The sequence below is a fragment of the Hypanus sabinus genome, chromosome 19, assembly GCF_030144855.1.
Source record: "Hypanus sabinus isolate sHypSab1 chromosome 19, sHypSab1.hap1, whole genome shotgun sequence".
NCBI classification, from domain to species: Eukaryota; Metazoa; Chordata; class Chondrichthyes; order Myliobatiformes; family Dasyatidae; genus Hypanus; species Hypanus sabinus.
In genome coordinates this window covers 34,602,156-34,618,287 of record NC_082724.1, presented here as the reverse complement: position 1 = coordinate 34,618,287, position 16,132 = coordinate 34,602,156, and the positions used below count along the sequence as shown (strand labels likewise).

The 16,132-nt window shown below is 41.4% G+C and overlaps 1 protein-coding gene and 1 non-coding gene across 4 annotated transcripts in view; one reads left to right on the top strand and one right to left on the bottom strand.

Annotated features, from left to right (window-relative positions):
- uba3 (ubiquitin-like modifier activating enzyme 3) overlaps positions 1-10,597 on the top strand; it is a 39,973-nt gene extending 29,376 nt beyond the window's left edge. For 2 of the 3 annotated variants that reach the window (XM_059944298.1, XM_059944299.1), the window contains 4 exons: positions 127-227; positions 2,704-2,767; positions 2,854-2,908; positions 6,123-10,597. In XM_059944298.1, the coding sequence (XP_059800281.1) occupies positions 127-227; positions 2,704-2,767; positions 2,854-2,908; positions 6,123-6,211 (309 nt within the window). In that variant the 3' untranslated portion in view covers positions 6,212-10,597. The remainder of the gene's footprint in view (positions 1-126; positions 228-2,703; positions 2,768-2,853; positions 2,909-6,122) is intronic. The other variant, XM_059944296.1, reaches the window with a different exon arrangement.
- A 4,134-nt stretch (positions 10,598-14,731) lies between these two features.
- On the bottom strand, positions 14,732-14,872 carry LOC132378193 (U4 spliceosomal RNA). The gene has a single exon (XR_009506921.1). It is a non-coding gene; the product is annotated as a U4 spliceosomal RNA (small nuclear RNA).
- Between the last annotated feature and the right edge of the window lie 1,260 nt (positions 14,873-16,132).

The window sequence follows — 16,132 nt, the reverse complement described above, 5'->3', positions numbered from 1 at the left end:
ATTAAATAGTGCCAATTTCATTAGACTTTTTGTCTCAACCTCTCAACTATCTGAAGACCCAAGCCTGTTAACAGGAAAACACAAACTTATGATTCTTTTTTCTTCTTCTCTGGTTTTAATTTAAAGGACAATTGTCCTGCCTGCAGCCAAGTTCCTCAGGACTTACAGTTTTCACCATCTGCAAAACTTCAAGAACTGCTAGATTACTTAACTCAAAATGCTTCATTGTAAGTGCCTTTGTTCTCTTTAAATATTTGGGAGTTTGTTGAGACTTTATCTATATTGATGACTGCTATCTGACTTCAAAAACTTTGGACGGGAAGGTATTAGCATGTTTGTGCATTTACAAAAGTATGAAGTAAATTTTACTTATCCCACCATATCCTACCCCAGTTCCCACCCCCCGTGGATGTTCACAGAAAATAGAAACCCAAGAGAATCAATGAAAAATGTCACGACAGATGTGCAAGAGACGACAAACAGTGCAAAAATGAAAAGAAAACTTAATAAGTAAGCAGTAACTAGTTGTAGACCCCTTGCATGTGAGTCCATAGGTTGTGGAATCAGTTCATTGTTGGTGTGAGCGAGGTTATCTCCTCTGGTTCAAGAGCTAAATGACTGAGGAGTAATAATTGTTGCTGAACCTGCTGGTATGGGACTTTAGTTTCCTGTACCTACTTTCTGATGGTGGTAGTGAGAAGAGAGCATGGCCTGGATGGTGGGTGTCCTTGATGATGGATGCTGTTTTCTTGTGACAGCACTCTTTGTAAATGTGTTTGATGGTGGGGAGTGCTTTGCCTGTGATGAACTGGGCTATGTTCACTATTTTTGAAGTATATTTTTTTCTATTGGAGGGCATTGGTGTTCCCATATCAAGCCACAATGCAACCTGTCGGTATAGTTTCCATTGCACATCAGACTTTTAGATGGCATAATGAGTCTATGCAAATTTATAAGAAGGTAGAGGTGTTGCCATGCCTTGTTTGTAATGGCAGTTGCATGCTGGACCCAGAACAGACCCTCTAAAATGATAATGCCAACAAATTTAAAGTTGCTAACTCTGTCCACTTCTGATCCCCTGATGGACCTCTAGTTTCCTCTTGTAGTCAATAATCAGCTCTTTGGTTTTGCTGTTATTGAGTGAGGTGGTTGTTGTGACACTACTCAGCCAGATTTCTAATCTCCCTCCTATATGCTGATTTGGCTCACAACAGCTTACTTTAAAATGGCATTGGAGCTGTACTTACCTCACAGCTGTATGTATAAAACAAGTAGAACAGGGGGTTAAGCACAAGCTTCGTGGTACACCTCTGCTAATGGAGATATTGTTGCCATTCCAAACCGATTGCGGTCTACCAGTGAGGAAATTGAGGATCCTGTTACACAAGGAGGTATTGAGGCCGAGGCCTTGAAGCTTATTGATTGAGGCCTTATCACCAATCTCAAAGCACTTCAACACAGTGGATGTAAGTACTACTGAACCATAGTCATTGAGGCAGGTTACCACGTTCTAATTGATGCCTGCTTGAAGCAGGTGAGTGCCTGAGACTGCTGAAACAAGAGGTTAAAGATATCAGTGAACTCATCAACCAGTTGAATAGCACAGGTCTTAAATACTCAGCCAGTTACTCCATCTGGGCTGGCTGCTTTCAGTGCGTTCACCCTCCTGAAGGACACTCATGTTGGCCTTGTTGGATTATTGGGGGCTGTGAGAGTGTGTGAAGGTGCCTTCATGTTTTGGTGGGTAGAGCAAACATGAAAGGAAAGCTCACCTGAGAGAGAAGCTTTTTTTGTCCCCCATGTTGCATGGTTTCACTTCGTAAGAGGAGATGGCATTCAAGCCTTGCACAGCTGTTGAGCATTCTTCAGAGATTCAAGTTTGGTCTGGATTTGCCACTTTGCACATGAGGTAACTTTCTGGTGATCGTACCTGTTCCTCTTGTATTTTATTTGGTCGCTTGACTTGAACTTCACTGACCTGGCCCTCAGCATTTAGGTTAAAGATGTTTGCTTGTGAAAGACGCGAGGTTAAAATAAGAAAAACTGGGTTTATGGGGGTAGCAGGTAGGGAAGGAATAAGGGTGGGCTGAAGAAAAGCAGAAGATATTTGTCCTGACGAAGGGTCTCGGCCCGAAACGTTGACATCACTTCTCCCTATAGATGCTGCCTAGCCTGCTGTGTTCTACCAGCATTTTATGTGTGTAGATATTTGTCATCATATATTTGTGCTGTCAAAAGGTCTCAGCCCAAAACGTCAACCGTACTCTTTTCCACAGTTGCTGCCTGACCTGCCGAATACCTCCAGCATTTTGTGTGTGTTGCTTGGATTTCGAGCATCTGCAGATTTTCTCTTGTATGTCATTATATATAATGGATTTGCTATCGAGAAGCAATTTCCTAATGTACTGTTGTACTCTAATGTGGATATTACATAGGTGATCCAGAACATCATTGTTGAGTTGGTATGACACAACAGATTGCACTTATTCTCCTGAAGGACACGTTCTTAACAATAAACTTAACCATAAAGGGTCATTCTTTAATTTGATGGGTGATGCAATTCTTTGAAATTTTCTTACACAGGAGTTAAAAGTAAGATTCTCAAAATGAGTCCAGAATTAAATGGATTATAAGCCCTTTTCACAATAAAGAGGGTGCGAAGACTTGTTGATAAATAAACAGTAATTTGTTTGTCTTAACCAGGCAAATGAAGTCCCCAGCTATTACTGCAACTTTGGATGGAAAAAATAAAACACTTTATTTACAGGTATGTATTTAAACTATGCCCAAATAACAAAAGAATGAGTCTCATAGTATTCTATTAGAAGCTAATATCATGTTTGGTTTTTACAGACAGTATCATCAATAGAAGAAAGAACACGACCAAATCTATCAAAAACACTGAAAGGTGAGTACAAGATGTATATCTAATAGTCTTGCAGTTTGGAGTACACTGCTTCCACAAGGCTGAGCTGGCTCTAGTTTGTCTTCTGGTATTCAGCAAGTAAACATTGGGAACCAGTTCATTCAAGTCTTGGATGAGTTGATAAATTAATCACGTAAATCCATTAACGTTACTATGGGGAGAAAGTACAGTTGACACTTGGGCCGAAACCATTCGGTAGACCCAAAACATTGACTCTGCATTTTTTGACTGTACTGTCTGCCTGGCCTGAGCTCCCCCAGCATTGTGTGTGTGACTCGGATTTCCAGCATCTGCAGATTTGTCTGGTTTGTGATTAGTTTTCCATTGTGATGGAGGGGCAGCGCAGCTTGCAAGTAGATGAGAGTGGTATTGGACAAGGATAGATCTTTACAGTTAAGAGCTGTCCTGTATCAGTGGCAGAACCAAGCTTGGAATGATTTAAGTATGATACCAGTAGAAAAGATGGGAATGGATATGGAGGCACATTAGGACTTCTGGTGGGAAAAAGTTTCAGAATGTAGTGGTACTTTGCAAGGGTATTCTACTTTTTTTTCGGAAGGTTTGAGGGCAGTATGTTAGGTAAGACAGTTCTATGCCTGAGAAAAGCATTCAGAATGTAATTTAATTACAAGCCTTGAAAATGCTGAGTCTCAGCACTCGCATTAGTCCTACTCATCCACTTATTTCCCTGTAACCAGTTCTCGTACATTGAAAGGAAAGGTTAAAGGTTTGAAAGCACCATGGTTTTCAAGGGATATTAGAAATTTGGTTCGGAAAAAGAGGGATGTCTACAATAGATATAGGCAGCATGGAGTAAAGGAATTGCTCGAGGAATATAAAGAATGTAAAAGGATCTTAAGAAAGAGTTTTGAAAAGCTAAAAGAAGATACGAGGTTGGTTTGGCAAATAAGGTGAAAGTAAATCCGAAAGGTTTCTACAGTTATATTAAAAGCAAGAGGATAGTGAGGGATAAAATTGGCCCCTTAGAGAATCAGAGTGGTCAGCTATGTGTGGAGCCGAGGGAGATGGGAGAGATTTTGAACGATTTCTTCTCTTCGGTATTCACTAAGGAGAAGGATATTGAATTGTGTAAGGTGTGGGAAACAAGTAAGGAAGTTATGGAACCTATGACAATTAAAGAGGTGGAAGTACTGGCGCTTTTAAGAAATTTAAAAGTGAATAAATCTCAGGGTCCTGCCAGGATATTCCCCAGAACCCTGAGGGAAGTTTGTGTAGAAATAGCAGGAGCTCTGACAGAGATCTTTAAGATGTCATTAGAAACGGGGATTGTGCCGGAGGAGTGGCGTATTACTCATGTGGTTCCATTGTTTAAAAAGGGCTCTAGAAGTAAGCCTAGCAATTATAGACCTGTCAGTTTGACATTAGTGGTGGGTAAATTAATGGAAAGTATTCTTAGAGATAGTATTAATAATTATCTGGATAGACAGGATCTGATTAGGAGTAGCCAGCATGGATTTGTGCGTGGAAGGTCATGTTTGACAAACCTTATTGAATTTTTTGAAGAAGTTACGAGGAATGTTGACAAGGGTAAGGCAGTGGATGTAGTCTGTATGGACTTCAGCAAAGCCTTTGACAAAGTTCCACATGGAAGGTTAGTTAAGAAGATTCAGTCGTTAGGTATTAATGCTGGAGTAATGAAATGGATTCAACTGTGGCTAGATGGGAGATGCCAGAGAGTAGTGGTGGATAATTGTTTATCGGGATGGAGGCCGGTGACTAGCGGGGTGCCTCAGGGATCCTCAGGCCCAATGTTGTTTGTAATATACATAAATGATCTGGATGATGGTGTGGTAAATTGGATTAGTAAGTATGCCGATGATACTAAGGTAGGAGGTGTTGTGGATAATGAGGTGGGTTTTCAAAGCTTGCAGGGAGATTTATGCCGGTTAGAAGAATGGGCAGATGGAGTTTAATGCTGAGAAGTCTGAGGTTCTACATTTTGGCAGGAATAACCCAAATAGAACATACAGGGTAAATGGTAGGGCATTGAGGAATGCAGAGGAACAGAGAGATCTAGGAATAACAGTGCATAGTTCCCTGAAGGTGGAGTCTCATGTAGATAGGGTGGTGAAGAAGGCTTTTGGAACGCTGGCCTTTATAAATCAAAGCATTGAGTACAGAAGTTGGAATGTAATGTTAAAATTGTAGAAGGCATGGTAAGGCCAAATTTAGAATATTGTGTGCAGTTCTGGTCACCGAATTATAGGAAAGATATCAATAAATTAGAGAGAGTGCAGAGACGATTTACTAGGATGTTACCTGGGTTTCAGTACTTAAGTTACAGAGAAAGGTTGAACAAGTTAGGTCTCTATTCATTGGAGCATAGAAGGTTGAGGGGGGATTTGATCGAGGTATTTAAAATTTTGAGAGGGATAGATAGAGTTGACGTGAATAGGCTGTTTCCATTGAGAGTAGGGGAGATTCAAACGAGAGGACATGATTTGAGAGTTAGGGGGCAGAAGTTTAAGGGAAACACGAGGGGGTATTTCTTTACTCAGAGAGTGATAGCTGTGTGGAATGAGCTTCCTATAGAAGTAGTAGAGGCTAGTTCAGTTGTGTCATTTAAAGTAAAATTGGATAGGTATATGGACAGGAAAGGAGTGGAGGGTTATGGGCTGAGTGCGGGTAGATGAGACTAGGTGAGATTAAGAGTTCGGCATGAACTAGGAGGGCTGAGATGGACTGTTTCCGTGCTGTGATTGTTATATGGTTATATATGGTTATCATCTACTTTGATTCTCCTCTCAGCCACCTACACCTACGGTATCCAATTAAACAGCTGGGCAGCATTATACAACAACAGTAGGGAGCACCAGCTCCTGGAGGAGGCAGGAAAGGAAGTTTCTTGGCCTATGGGTTAATGAAAAGGGTCACGAGAGCTGGCAACGGGTATCAGTGCAATGACATAATTTGGAAATTTTAGTGTATTTCCCCTTTCAAGTCCTAATAAAGACTGATCTATTTCAGTGAATGGATCTGTTAATAGTTATTTGGAGTAACCTTTACAGCCACAGACTGAGATCAATGTGTTTGCAGACATTGCACACTGGAGCTGATTTGAGGGCTGATGAAGGGATTATTGAATAATCTCAAAAGAACACTTGCCACTTTTGTGTTTGGTTATTATTCTCACTTGAAGAATACAGCGTTAACTAAGCTGAATCTTATTTTCCAGAGCTTGGCCTTACGAATGGACAGGAGCTGGCAGTGGCTGATGTAACAACACCCCAAACAGTGCTGTTCAAACTCCATTTTACACCTTGACATGTTTTTTGCAAACTTTGAATAATTCAGTTGTACAAAAGTTAGTTTTGGAAAGTTACTCACTTTTCTTCAGTGTACCTTATCATGTTGGAATGGACTTGGATTTGAGTTTGAATATATTCACTAGTATCACATCAGACCCACAAATGTAAGTTTATTTTGTGTATAGTTTAAATGTGACAAGATATGAAATGTCAATTTAAAATTGTTGTAATGACATTGAATATAGAGACTGACTCTTGTTCTTTTTCACTTCACCTAGAATAGCCCCAAAGTATTAAGTTTCAATATTTTATATTAAGAAAACGAGGGATAAATTGTTTCAAAATGTGTACAGCTTTTTGTCAATTTTTCAGAATTTCTTTTTTGTAGTTTAGGTTTTGTACATATTTATTGACATGGGGTGTTAATCAAAGTACTAAGTAAGCCACTTAAACTTTGTCCCTAATTATTTTAAATATTATATCTAATTGGCCTACTAATAAACATGAAGTTCAGAACAAAGTCATAGGCCAATTAAGTTCCACTTTTGGCTGCTATGTGCTTTTAAAAGATGTTCAATAATGGGTTGTGGCTTTAGTAAAATTCCAAACCATAAGCTGTTAAAACAAATATTTTTAAAGTTTCAAAAATGTAAATTATCTGTCATCCTGCTACACTTAAGGTTTGTGAATTTCTCTAATAAAGTAAATACTCTTAGGGTTGTAAACTAAAGTCTGCATTAAATGTGTAAATTCTGAAAGATACCTAAAATATTCTCATTTGTAATATGTTTGAACAATACTTTAAAAAGATGAGATGGGTTTATTCATCATGAAGCTCTGGTGTCCAAAGTCTTTGAGACATTTTCCACATGGAAAGAAGCAAGTCTGAAATACTGGTGGGTAGGATATAATGATGTGATCTTTTTGCTGAGTTTGTGGTTCTTTGAGGGTTGACTCAAACTAATTAAATAGATTGAACTATTAGAAAAGGTGCTGGTGCACAGGCACATGGAGCCAAGATTTGTGACTGAAGGAGGAAGCTGAACATTGCAAGTGACCGTCTGGCTCAAAGAAATAAAGAAAAGGTACAGCATAGAATGGAGCATAAAGATTTTTTTAGATGACATCTGTTGAGACTTGAATGGGAGTGTTCTATGCTGAATGTTGGATATCTCTTGTAGTAGAATTTTACAAAGTTCCAACTTGAAAATATTTATTGTAATTGTATATAAGTGGGGAGGTGGTGAATATCAAGTTGTGACACTGGAAAGCATCTTATTAAAAATATTTTGGTCAATGTTCAAAGGTTTTTCTGCAAAACATGTATGGTGTCAGTATTCTGCTGTTGTGATCACTGTGATGGCTTCAGAGGCATGAACAAAATTCTAATTCACGAGCATTCTATATTGCCTGCCTAATTAAGTGCTGGCTGGCACGTTGATTGTGGGAGGATATGTTGTTAATTGACCACTGGAAATTTCCCCTGGTGTTGGAGTGGTGGGAATGTTGGGAGAATTCTTTATAGAGAAAGGTAGTGGAATAGTGAGCCAACATAGGCTTAATTGGAAATAAAGAAATTAATAGTCCTGTATTGAGTTGATGTGCATGCATGCACTGGGGGAGACTGGATAGCAATCAAAACTTGGAGATGTTCCCAATTTTACTTTCCCCTTCTCTGTTGGCCCAATGATGTTGAATTACTGCAGTGACTTCCTTCCCACTCTGACTGGAGTTTCACAGTCTTTTTCTTTGGACATTATTTTTCATCTAATGATTACCTCTTGAAACAACTTTTTTTTTTGCCAGTCTACATTGTTTCGGTCTCGCAGTACTGCTGCATTGCGTTTAGGTTGGTAGCATTGCTGCATGTCAGGCATTGCTTAAAGCGGTAAATTGCCAGGAGAAAGTTATTGAACCAGATGTGCTTTTGCAACATTTCATTATTACTCCTATTGGTTGCAACAGGAAAGGTGCCATTTGACCTGCTGTTGACCAGTTATGTTTGAACGCCAGTCTAATCTGAAGTCTGACAACCAGTTCTCTCCGGTTTCTCTTCAAATGCCTACTCGGACCCCCTTTCAAGATCCCGCTATTGAATCTGTTTCTGTTTACACCCACTAATGCTTGCTTCTGCCAATATTTGGCTATTGACAGTCATTTTAATGTTTTGTCTTAACTGTTGACCCTTCTGTTAATAATTCTTTGTATGAAGGTCAAGTTTTTGTTATATGCACAAATACATGCACAGTGGCATGCAAAAGTTTGGGCACCCCTGGTCAAAATCTCGGTTACAGTGAAGAGTTAAGTGAGTAGAAGATAAACTGATCTCCAAAAGTCATAAAGCTAAAGATGAAACATTCTTTTCAACATTTTAAGCAAGATTAGTGTACTATTTTTGTGTTGTACAATTTTAGAGTGAATAAAAAGAAAGGAGCACCATGCAAAGGTTTGGGCACCCCAAGAGATTTGAGCTCTCATAACCTTAATTAGCTTGTTAGGGCTGTGGCTTGTTCACAGTCATCATTCAGAAAGGCCAGGTGATGCACATTTCAAAGTTTTATAAATATCCTGACTCCTCAACCCTTGTCCCAACAATCAGCAGCCATGACTTCCTTCTGTGGGCTGATGAAGTTAAAATAGAACTTTTTGGCCACAATGAACAAAGGTATGTTTGGAGTAAAAAGGGTGCAGAATTTCATGAAAAGAACATCTCTCCAACTGTTAAGCATGGGGGTGGATCAATCATGCTTTGGGCTTGTGTTGCACCCAGGGGAACATCTCACTGGTAGAGGGAAGAATGAATTCAATTAAATACCAGCAAATTCTGGAAGCAAACATCACACCGTCTGTTTTTTTTTAAAAAGAGCAGCAAGCTTAAGATGAAAAAAGGATGGCTTCTACAACAGGATAATACCCTAAACACACCTCAAAATCCTCAACGGACTACCTCAAGAGGTGCAAGCTGAATGTTTTGCCATGGCCCTCACTGTCATCCAAACTAAACATCATCAAAAATCTGTGGATAGACCTCAAAAGAGCAGTACATGCAAGACAACCCAAGAATCTCACAGAACTAGAAGCCTTTTGCAAGGAAGAATGGGTGAAAATTCCCCAAACAAGAATTGAAAGACTCTTTGCTGGCCATAGAAAGTGTTTGCAAGCTGTGATACTTGCCAAAAGAGGTGTTACTAAGTACTGACCATGCAGGGTGCCCAAACTTTTGCTTCAGGCCCTTTTCCTTCTTTTGTTATTTTGAAACTAGAAGATGGAAATAAAAAAAAAGCAATCTTCTTTAAAATATTAAAGAAATGTATCATCTTTAACTTTATGCCTTTTGGAAATCAGATCATCTTTTGCTCACTTAGCTATTCACAGTAACACAAATTTTGACCAGAGGTGCCCAAACTTTTGCATGCCACTGTATACGCAGACAAGAGTACAATTTTTTATGAAGAACTCAATTAGAACAGAAAGAACTCAATTTTGGTGCAAATTGATCAAAATGATTTTGGGCTGAAGGTGATGCAGGAGTCTTGGGTCCCACACTGTCGTATTTGGGAGCACTCGTTGCTCTGCAGCCTCCGAGCCCCTGGACCGGCCTCACTTGCCACGGCAGTGAACTGTCACCACGGCTGTGGGCTCAATTTCAGAATCTCCAAAGCTCATGTTCCGTGTGTTATTTGTTTACATTTTATTATTTGCACAATTTGTCGTCTTGCATGGTGGATGTTTTTGGTCTTCGTGGATCCTATTGTATTTCATTGTTTTGTGCATGCCTGAAAGAAGATGGATCTCAAGATGACGGTATGGTATATACCATTCATAAATTTACCTTGAGCTTTTGGTCTGATCCCTTCAAAGCTCCCTCTCTGTTGATTGGAGAATAACCCCAGCATCTCTGCCCTCCCTACAATTCAAGTCCTTTGTCACTGGGTGAACATTGTGCCTTCCATGCTCCTGCATTCTCAGCTCCACAGGCGTTTCCAGCCAGTGTCTACCCTCGCCCTTTCACTGTAAAGGAATTCTCCCTTTATTTGACCTCTTAGTCATCCTGTCAAAAAGTAGCGCTGCTATTTACATTAAATGTCAGCTGCCAAGTACTTTCCCATTCAACCAGACTGTCATTTTCTCTGCGAAATCCTCAGAATTACACTACCATCCTTGAAGTTCACTAGGTTTTCAAATTATGATGTCTACAATTTTGAAATTGAGCTCTGAATACACTAATGACTTGAACTGGAAAGCAAACTCATTTTTGTTTTCAGACAATTCATAAAAATGTATTTAAAGTACTAATTCTAACCTACTTTGACTTACTTTAAAATCTTCAAGTGAGGTGCAAAATGCTCATGTTTGAAGCAGCTATACAACCAGTTGAGAGTAATTTGAGCGACACACACAATATGTTGGAGGAAATTGGCAGCCAGGCAGCATCTATGGTAAAGAGAAAACAGTTTGCATTTTGGGCCGATACCATTCAGAACTGGAGAAAAGAGGATCAGAAGTCAGAGTAAGAAGGTGGGGGGAGGGGAGGAAGATAGGTGATCGCTGAACATAGAATAGTACATAGTACAGGCCCTTCAGCCCACAATGTTATACCGACCTTTAAACCCTGCCCCCCATATAATCCTCCATCTTGAAATTCTTCCATGTACCTGTCTTGTAGTCTCTTAAATTTTGCTAGTATCTGCCTGCACCACTGACTCAGGCAGGGCATTCCACACACCAACCACTCTGAGTAAAAAAAAACACCCTCCTCTAATATCCCCCTTGAACTTCCCACCCCTTACCTTAAAGCCAGGACCTCTTGTATTGAGCAGTGGTGCCCTGGGGAAGAGGCACTGGCTGCCCACTCTATCTATTCCTCTTAATATCTTGTATACCTCTATCATGTCTCCTCTCCAAAGAGTAAAGCCCCAGCTCCCTTAAACTCCGATCATAATGCATATTCGGGAACATCTCCAGGAAGACCTTCGTTGCTGCTGCTGCTGTGAGGTCCGGGACTCTGCTGGGAAGAACAGGCCCCCAGTCCTCGGGGTTGCGTTGCCGATGGCCGTTGTGGGGCCGTCTTAATACGCTAGGCAGAGGATGGTGCTCGGAGAAGCTGTGCCGGTGGGGGTGGTCGTCGGCTCGGAGTCCTTTCGATGGACTCAGGTCGCTTTCGGTATGTGCTGTGTATGCGAGGCTGAGTCGGGTGGCGCCGTGGAAGTCCATAGCGGGGTATTCCCTTTTGCCGCTGGCGTGGGATGGCGAGTCTGTTTGGACCCTGGGGACTTGTGGAAACTGGTGATTTCTTTTGAACTTACAGTCCTTTAACATCTTGGCCTATTTTTACTGTGCCCATAGTCTGTTTTTTGTCAATTATGTTATTGTTTGCACTGTTGTAACTATATGTTGTAATTATGTGGTTTTGAGCAGGTCTTGTAGCTTTAGTTTTTGGTCTTGTTTTTGTCTAGTGGATTTGGAGCTCCTTTCCGGGGAACGCGCTAGACGGTAGCGTGATATTAATATGCAGCAGCCTCTCCAGACTGTGGATTGCAGATTGCCAAACGTTATGTGGATTTTCTGGTGTAGTCTGTTTTGTCATCTGCTTTTGTGATATCACTCTGGGGGAATGTTGTCTCATTGCATTGCATTTGTGCTTTCTAAATGACAATAATCTGAATCTGAATATTCTCTAAACCAGGCAGCATCCTGAATAAATCTCCTCTGTACCCTTTCCAATGCTTCCACGTCCTTCCTTCTAGGCGACCAGAATGGCCTAACCAGAGTTTTTTTTAGAGCTGCATCTTTATCTCAGGACTCTTAAACTCTATCTGACAGACATACTTTATTGATTCCGAAGGAAATTGGTTTCGTTACAGTCTCACCAACCAAGAACAGTGTAGAAATATAGCAATATAAAACCATAAGTAATTAAATAATAGTAAGTACATTATTCCAAATGGAAATAAGTCCAGGACCAGCCTATTGGCTCAGGGTGTCTGACACTCCAAGGGAGGAGTTGTAAAGTTTGATGGCCACAGGCAGGAATGACTTCCTATGACACTCAGTGTTGCATCTCACTGGAATGAGTCTCTGGCTGAATGAAATCCTGTGCCCAACCATTACATCATGGAGTGGATGGGAGACATTTTCCAAGATAGCATGCAACTTGGACAGCATCCTCTTTTCAGGCACCACCGTCAGAAAATTCATTTCCACCCCCACAACATGACTGGCCTTACGAATGAGTGTTGATTCTGTTGGTGTCTGCTACTCTCAGCCTGCTTCCCCAGCACACAACAGCAAACATGATAGCACTGGCCACCACAGCCTCGTAGAACATCCTCAGCATCATCCAGCAGATGTTAAAGGAGCTCAGTCTCCTCAGGAAATAGAGACGGCTCTGACCCTTCTTGTAGACAGCCTCAGTGTTCTTTGACCAGTCCAGTTTATTGTCAATTCGTATCCCCAGGTACTTGTAATCCTCCACCATGTCCACACTGACCCCTTGGATGGAAACCCTTGACTTACAAAAGCTAACACCCCATAAGCTTCCTTAATTACTCTGTGGACATGTACCCCCAGATCCCTCTGCTCCTCCACACTCACAAGTATCCTGCCATTTACTTTGTATTCTACCTTGGAGTTTGTCCTTCCAAGGTGTACCACCTCACACTTCTCTGGGTTGAACTCCATTTGCCACTTCTCAGCCCACTTCTGCATCCTGTCAATATCTCTATGCAATCTTCGACAATCCTCTACACTATCCACAACACCACCAAACTTTGTCTCATCTGCAAACTTGTCAACCCACCCTTTCACCCCCACATCCAGGGCATTAATAAAAATCACAAAAAGTAGAGGTCCCAGAATTGATCCTTGTGGGACACCACTAGTCACAACCCTCCAATCTGAATGTGCTCCCTCCACTACGACCCTCTGCTTTCTGCAGGCAAGCCAATTCAGAATCCACCTGTGCCTTTTGACTTTCTGAATAAGCCTACTGTGTGGAACCTTGTCAAATGCCTTATCAAATCCAAGTAGATCACATCCACTGCACTACCCTCATCTATATGCCTGGTCACCTCCTCAAACAACTCTATCAGGCTTGTTAGACATGATCTGCCCTTCACAAAGGGCTGACTGTCCCTGATCATACCTTGATTTTTTAAATGCCCATAGATTGCATCTCTAAGAATCTTCCAACAGCTTTCCCACCACAGATGTAAGGCTCACTGGTCTATAATTACCCGGACTATCTCTGCTACCTTCTTTGAACAAGGAGACAACATTCACCTCCCTCCAATCCTCTGGTACCATTCCCATGGACAACGAGGACATGAAGATCCTAGCCAGAGGCTCAGCAATCTCTTACTTCGCCTCGTGGAGCAGCCTGGGGAATATTCTGTCAGACCCCGGGGACTCATCTGTCTTAATGTATTTTTACAACTCCAACAACACCTCTCCCTTAATATCAACATGCTCCAGAACATCAACCTCACTCATATTGTCCTCACTGTCATCACTTCCGTCTCATTGATGAATACCGAAGAGAAGTATTCATTGAGGACCTCACTCACTTCCACAGCCTCCAGGCACATCTTCCAACCTTTATCTCTAATCGGTCCTACCTTCAATCCTGTCATCCTTTTGTTCTTCACATAATTGAAAAATCCCTTGGGGTTTTCCTTTACCCTACTCACCAAGGCCTTCTCATGCCCCCTTCTTACTCTCCTCAGCCCCTTAAGCTCCTTTCTTGCTACCCTATATTCCTCAATGGACCTATCTGATCCTTGCTTCCTAAAGCTCATGCATGCTGCCTTTTTCCACCTCACTTGTCACCCATGGTCCCTTCACCCTACCATTCTTTATCTTCCTCACTGGGACAAATATATCCCTGACATCCTTCAAGAGATCCCTAAACTTCGACCACATGTCCACCGTACCATTTCCCTGCAAAAAATATCATCCCAATTCACACCTGCAAGTTCTAGCTTTATAGCCTCATAATTTGCCCTTCCTCAATTAAAAATTGTCCTGTCCTCTACACTCAGGTTAGAAGAGCAACGCCTCGAACCTGATGCCATGAACATCGATTTCTCTAACTTCCAGTAATTAACTCCATTTCTCTCCCACCCCTCACCTCTCCACTCCACTCTCCTTACCTCCCTCTGGTGTTCCACCCCCACTTCCCTTCCTTCCATCGCCTTCTGTCCTCTCCTATCAAATTCCTCCTTCTCCAGCCCATTAACTCTTTCACCAATTTTTGACGAGACTTCCCAGCTCTTTTCTTCACCCCTCCTGGTTTCAGGTGCAGATTTTGGAAGCCTCATCGCGACAGTAGAGCAACCATGGAGCGACAAGTCAGAACGGTGGGAGTTGCCGCTTTTTCTGGTAGTGCTCGGTAAAGCGGAGAGCCGAGGAAACACGGGGAAAACAGGTAGGTGGGTTGGGACGCTGACTAACAGGCAGAAGAAAGGACTGTTAGCTAAGTACTAGATAAGGGAAAACTGAAATGTAACTTTAATCTATTTTTATTGCACTATGTCAGTCTCCGCAGAGACCGTCAAAAATTGCTAACGCCGACTATATTTCAAGTCGTCATAGCGGGGTATTGGGAAAAGTTTTCAATAAGCAATAATCGCGCCTCGGGTAAACCTCATCGGCTACGATACTGCCACTGCGCAAAGCTACCGATCACTTCCCCCGGAGATATCATCCATCTCGCTCCCGCCACTCACAGTTGTGATGACTGTCGATCAACTTTGCTAAAACAGTTGTTCTGTTGCTAGTAAGATTACAGATCATCTGTAGAACCTCGAAACATGTTAGGTCCCTCATGAAATTAAGAAAAAGAAATAGATTCTATTAAAATTTCGCACGGGAGATAAAGGATTATGGGATGGTAATATGTTGATCATTCAGCAGCGGCGTGTCAGAAGGAATGTGAAAGCTGTGAATTCGGCGGCTCCGCCGGCGGGGGGGACAGTTCCGTTTTCCGATTTCCAGATTGCATTTTGTTTTGTTTCTGTTTCAGCACCTGCTCTTCTTTAAACCCCTTCTGGTCCTGGACTCCGCTGTGCTGGGAGGAAAGTCTTGTTGTGTTCAGCCTTGTTGTAATGTGGTAGGTTTTTATGAGATCGCCTATCATTCTTCTAAACTTTAGTGAAAGTCTGTGAACCACTCTAAAATTGGAAGGAGTGGAGACTGAGGGTGTACGCAGGAGGCTGCAGCCTGACATTTACAATGATGGAGACACTAGGGACGACAGATGCTAGAATCCGGAGCAAAGAGTGAGCCGCTGGAGGAGCTCGGGGGGTCAGGCAGCGTCTGGAAATGGGCAGTCGATATTTCTGGTTGAAACCGTAGTGTATTTAATATTTCAGTAATATTTGAATGATATTGTAAATGTATATTAAGTAGGAATTATTTGTTCATTATCAATTACAGGTTACATGTAAAAGTATTGTATAGAAATGGCTGATGTCATTACGCCACCCTGTCACGTGTGTGCGTCTCATTAAAGGTAAAGCTAAATGTACATGAGTTATCCTGGGCTCCTGTGTTTTTCTTTAGAATAATTTCTGAAGTTATAGTACAATACAGTGGTGACAGGGTATTTTACCTGCCTGTGAAACGTAGCAGGCGTTTCTTCAGAAAGGGAGAGAGATGGTTGAGTTTTTAAAAAGGCAGAAAACTGACAAAATTCACAGGTTCATAAAGAGCAGTACCGGGTGATAATAACAGTAAATAAAAGACACTCCTGTGCCCAGCGTCACTTTATGTGCATTCAGTCAATCTATGTATATAAGCTAACTTGTGTTTATATTTATTGTGTTTTATTATTATTATTGAGTGTCCCTGACCTTAATGTGTTGTTTGTGCTGCATCGAACCCAGAGTGAGAATTATTTTGTTCTCCTTTATACGTGCACTGGAAATGAAATAAAACA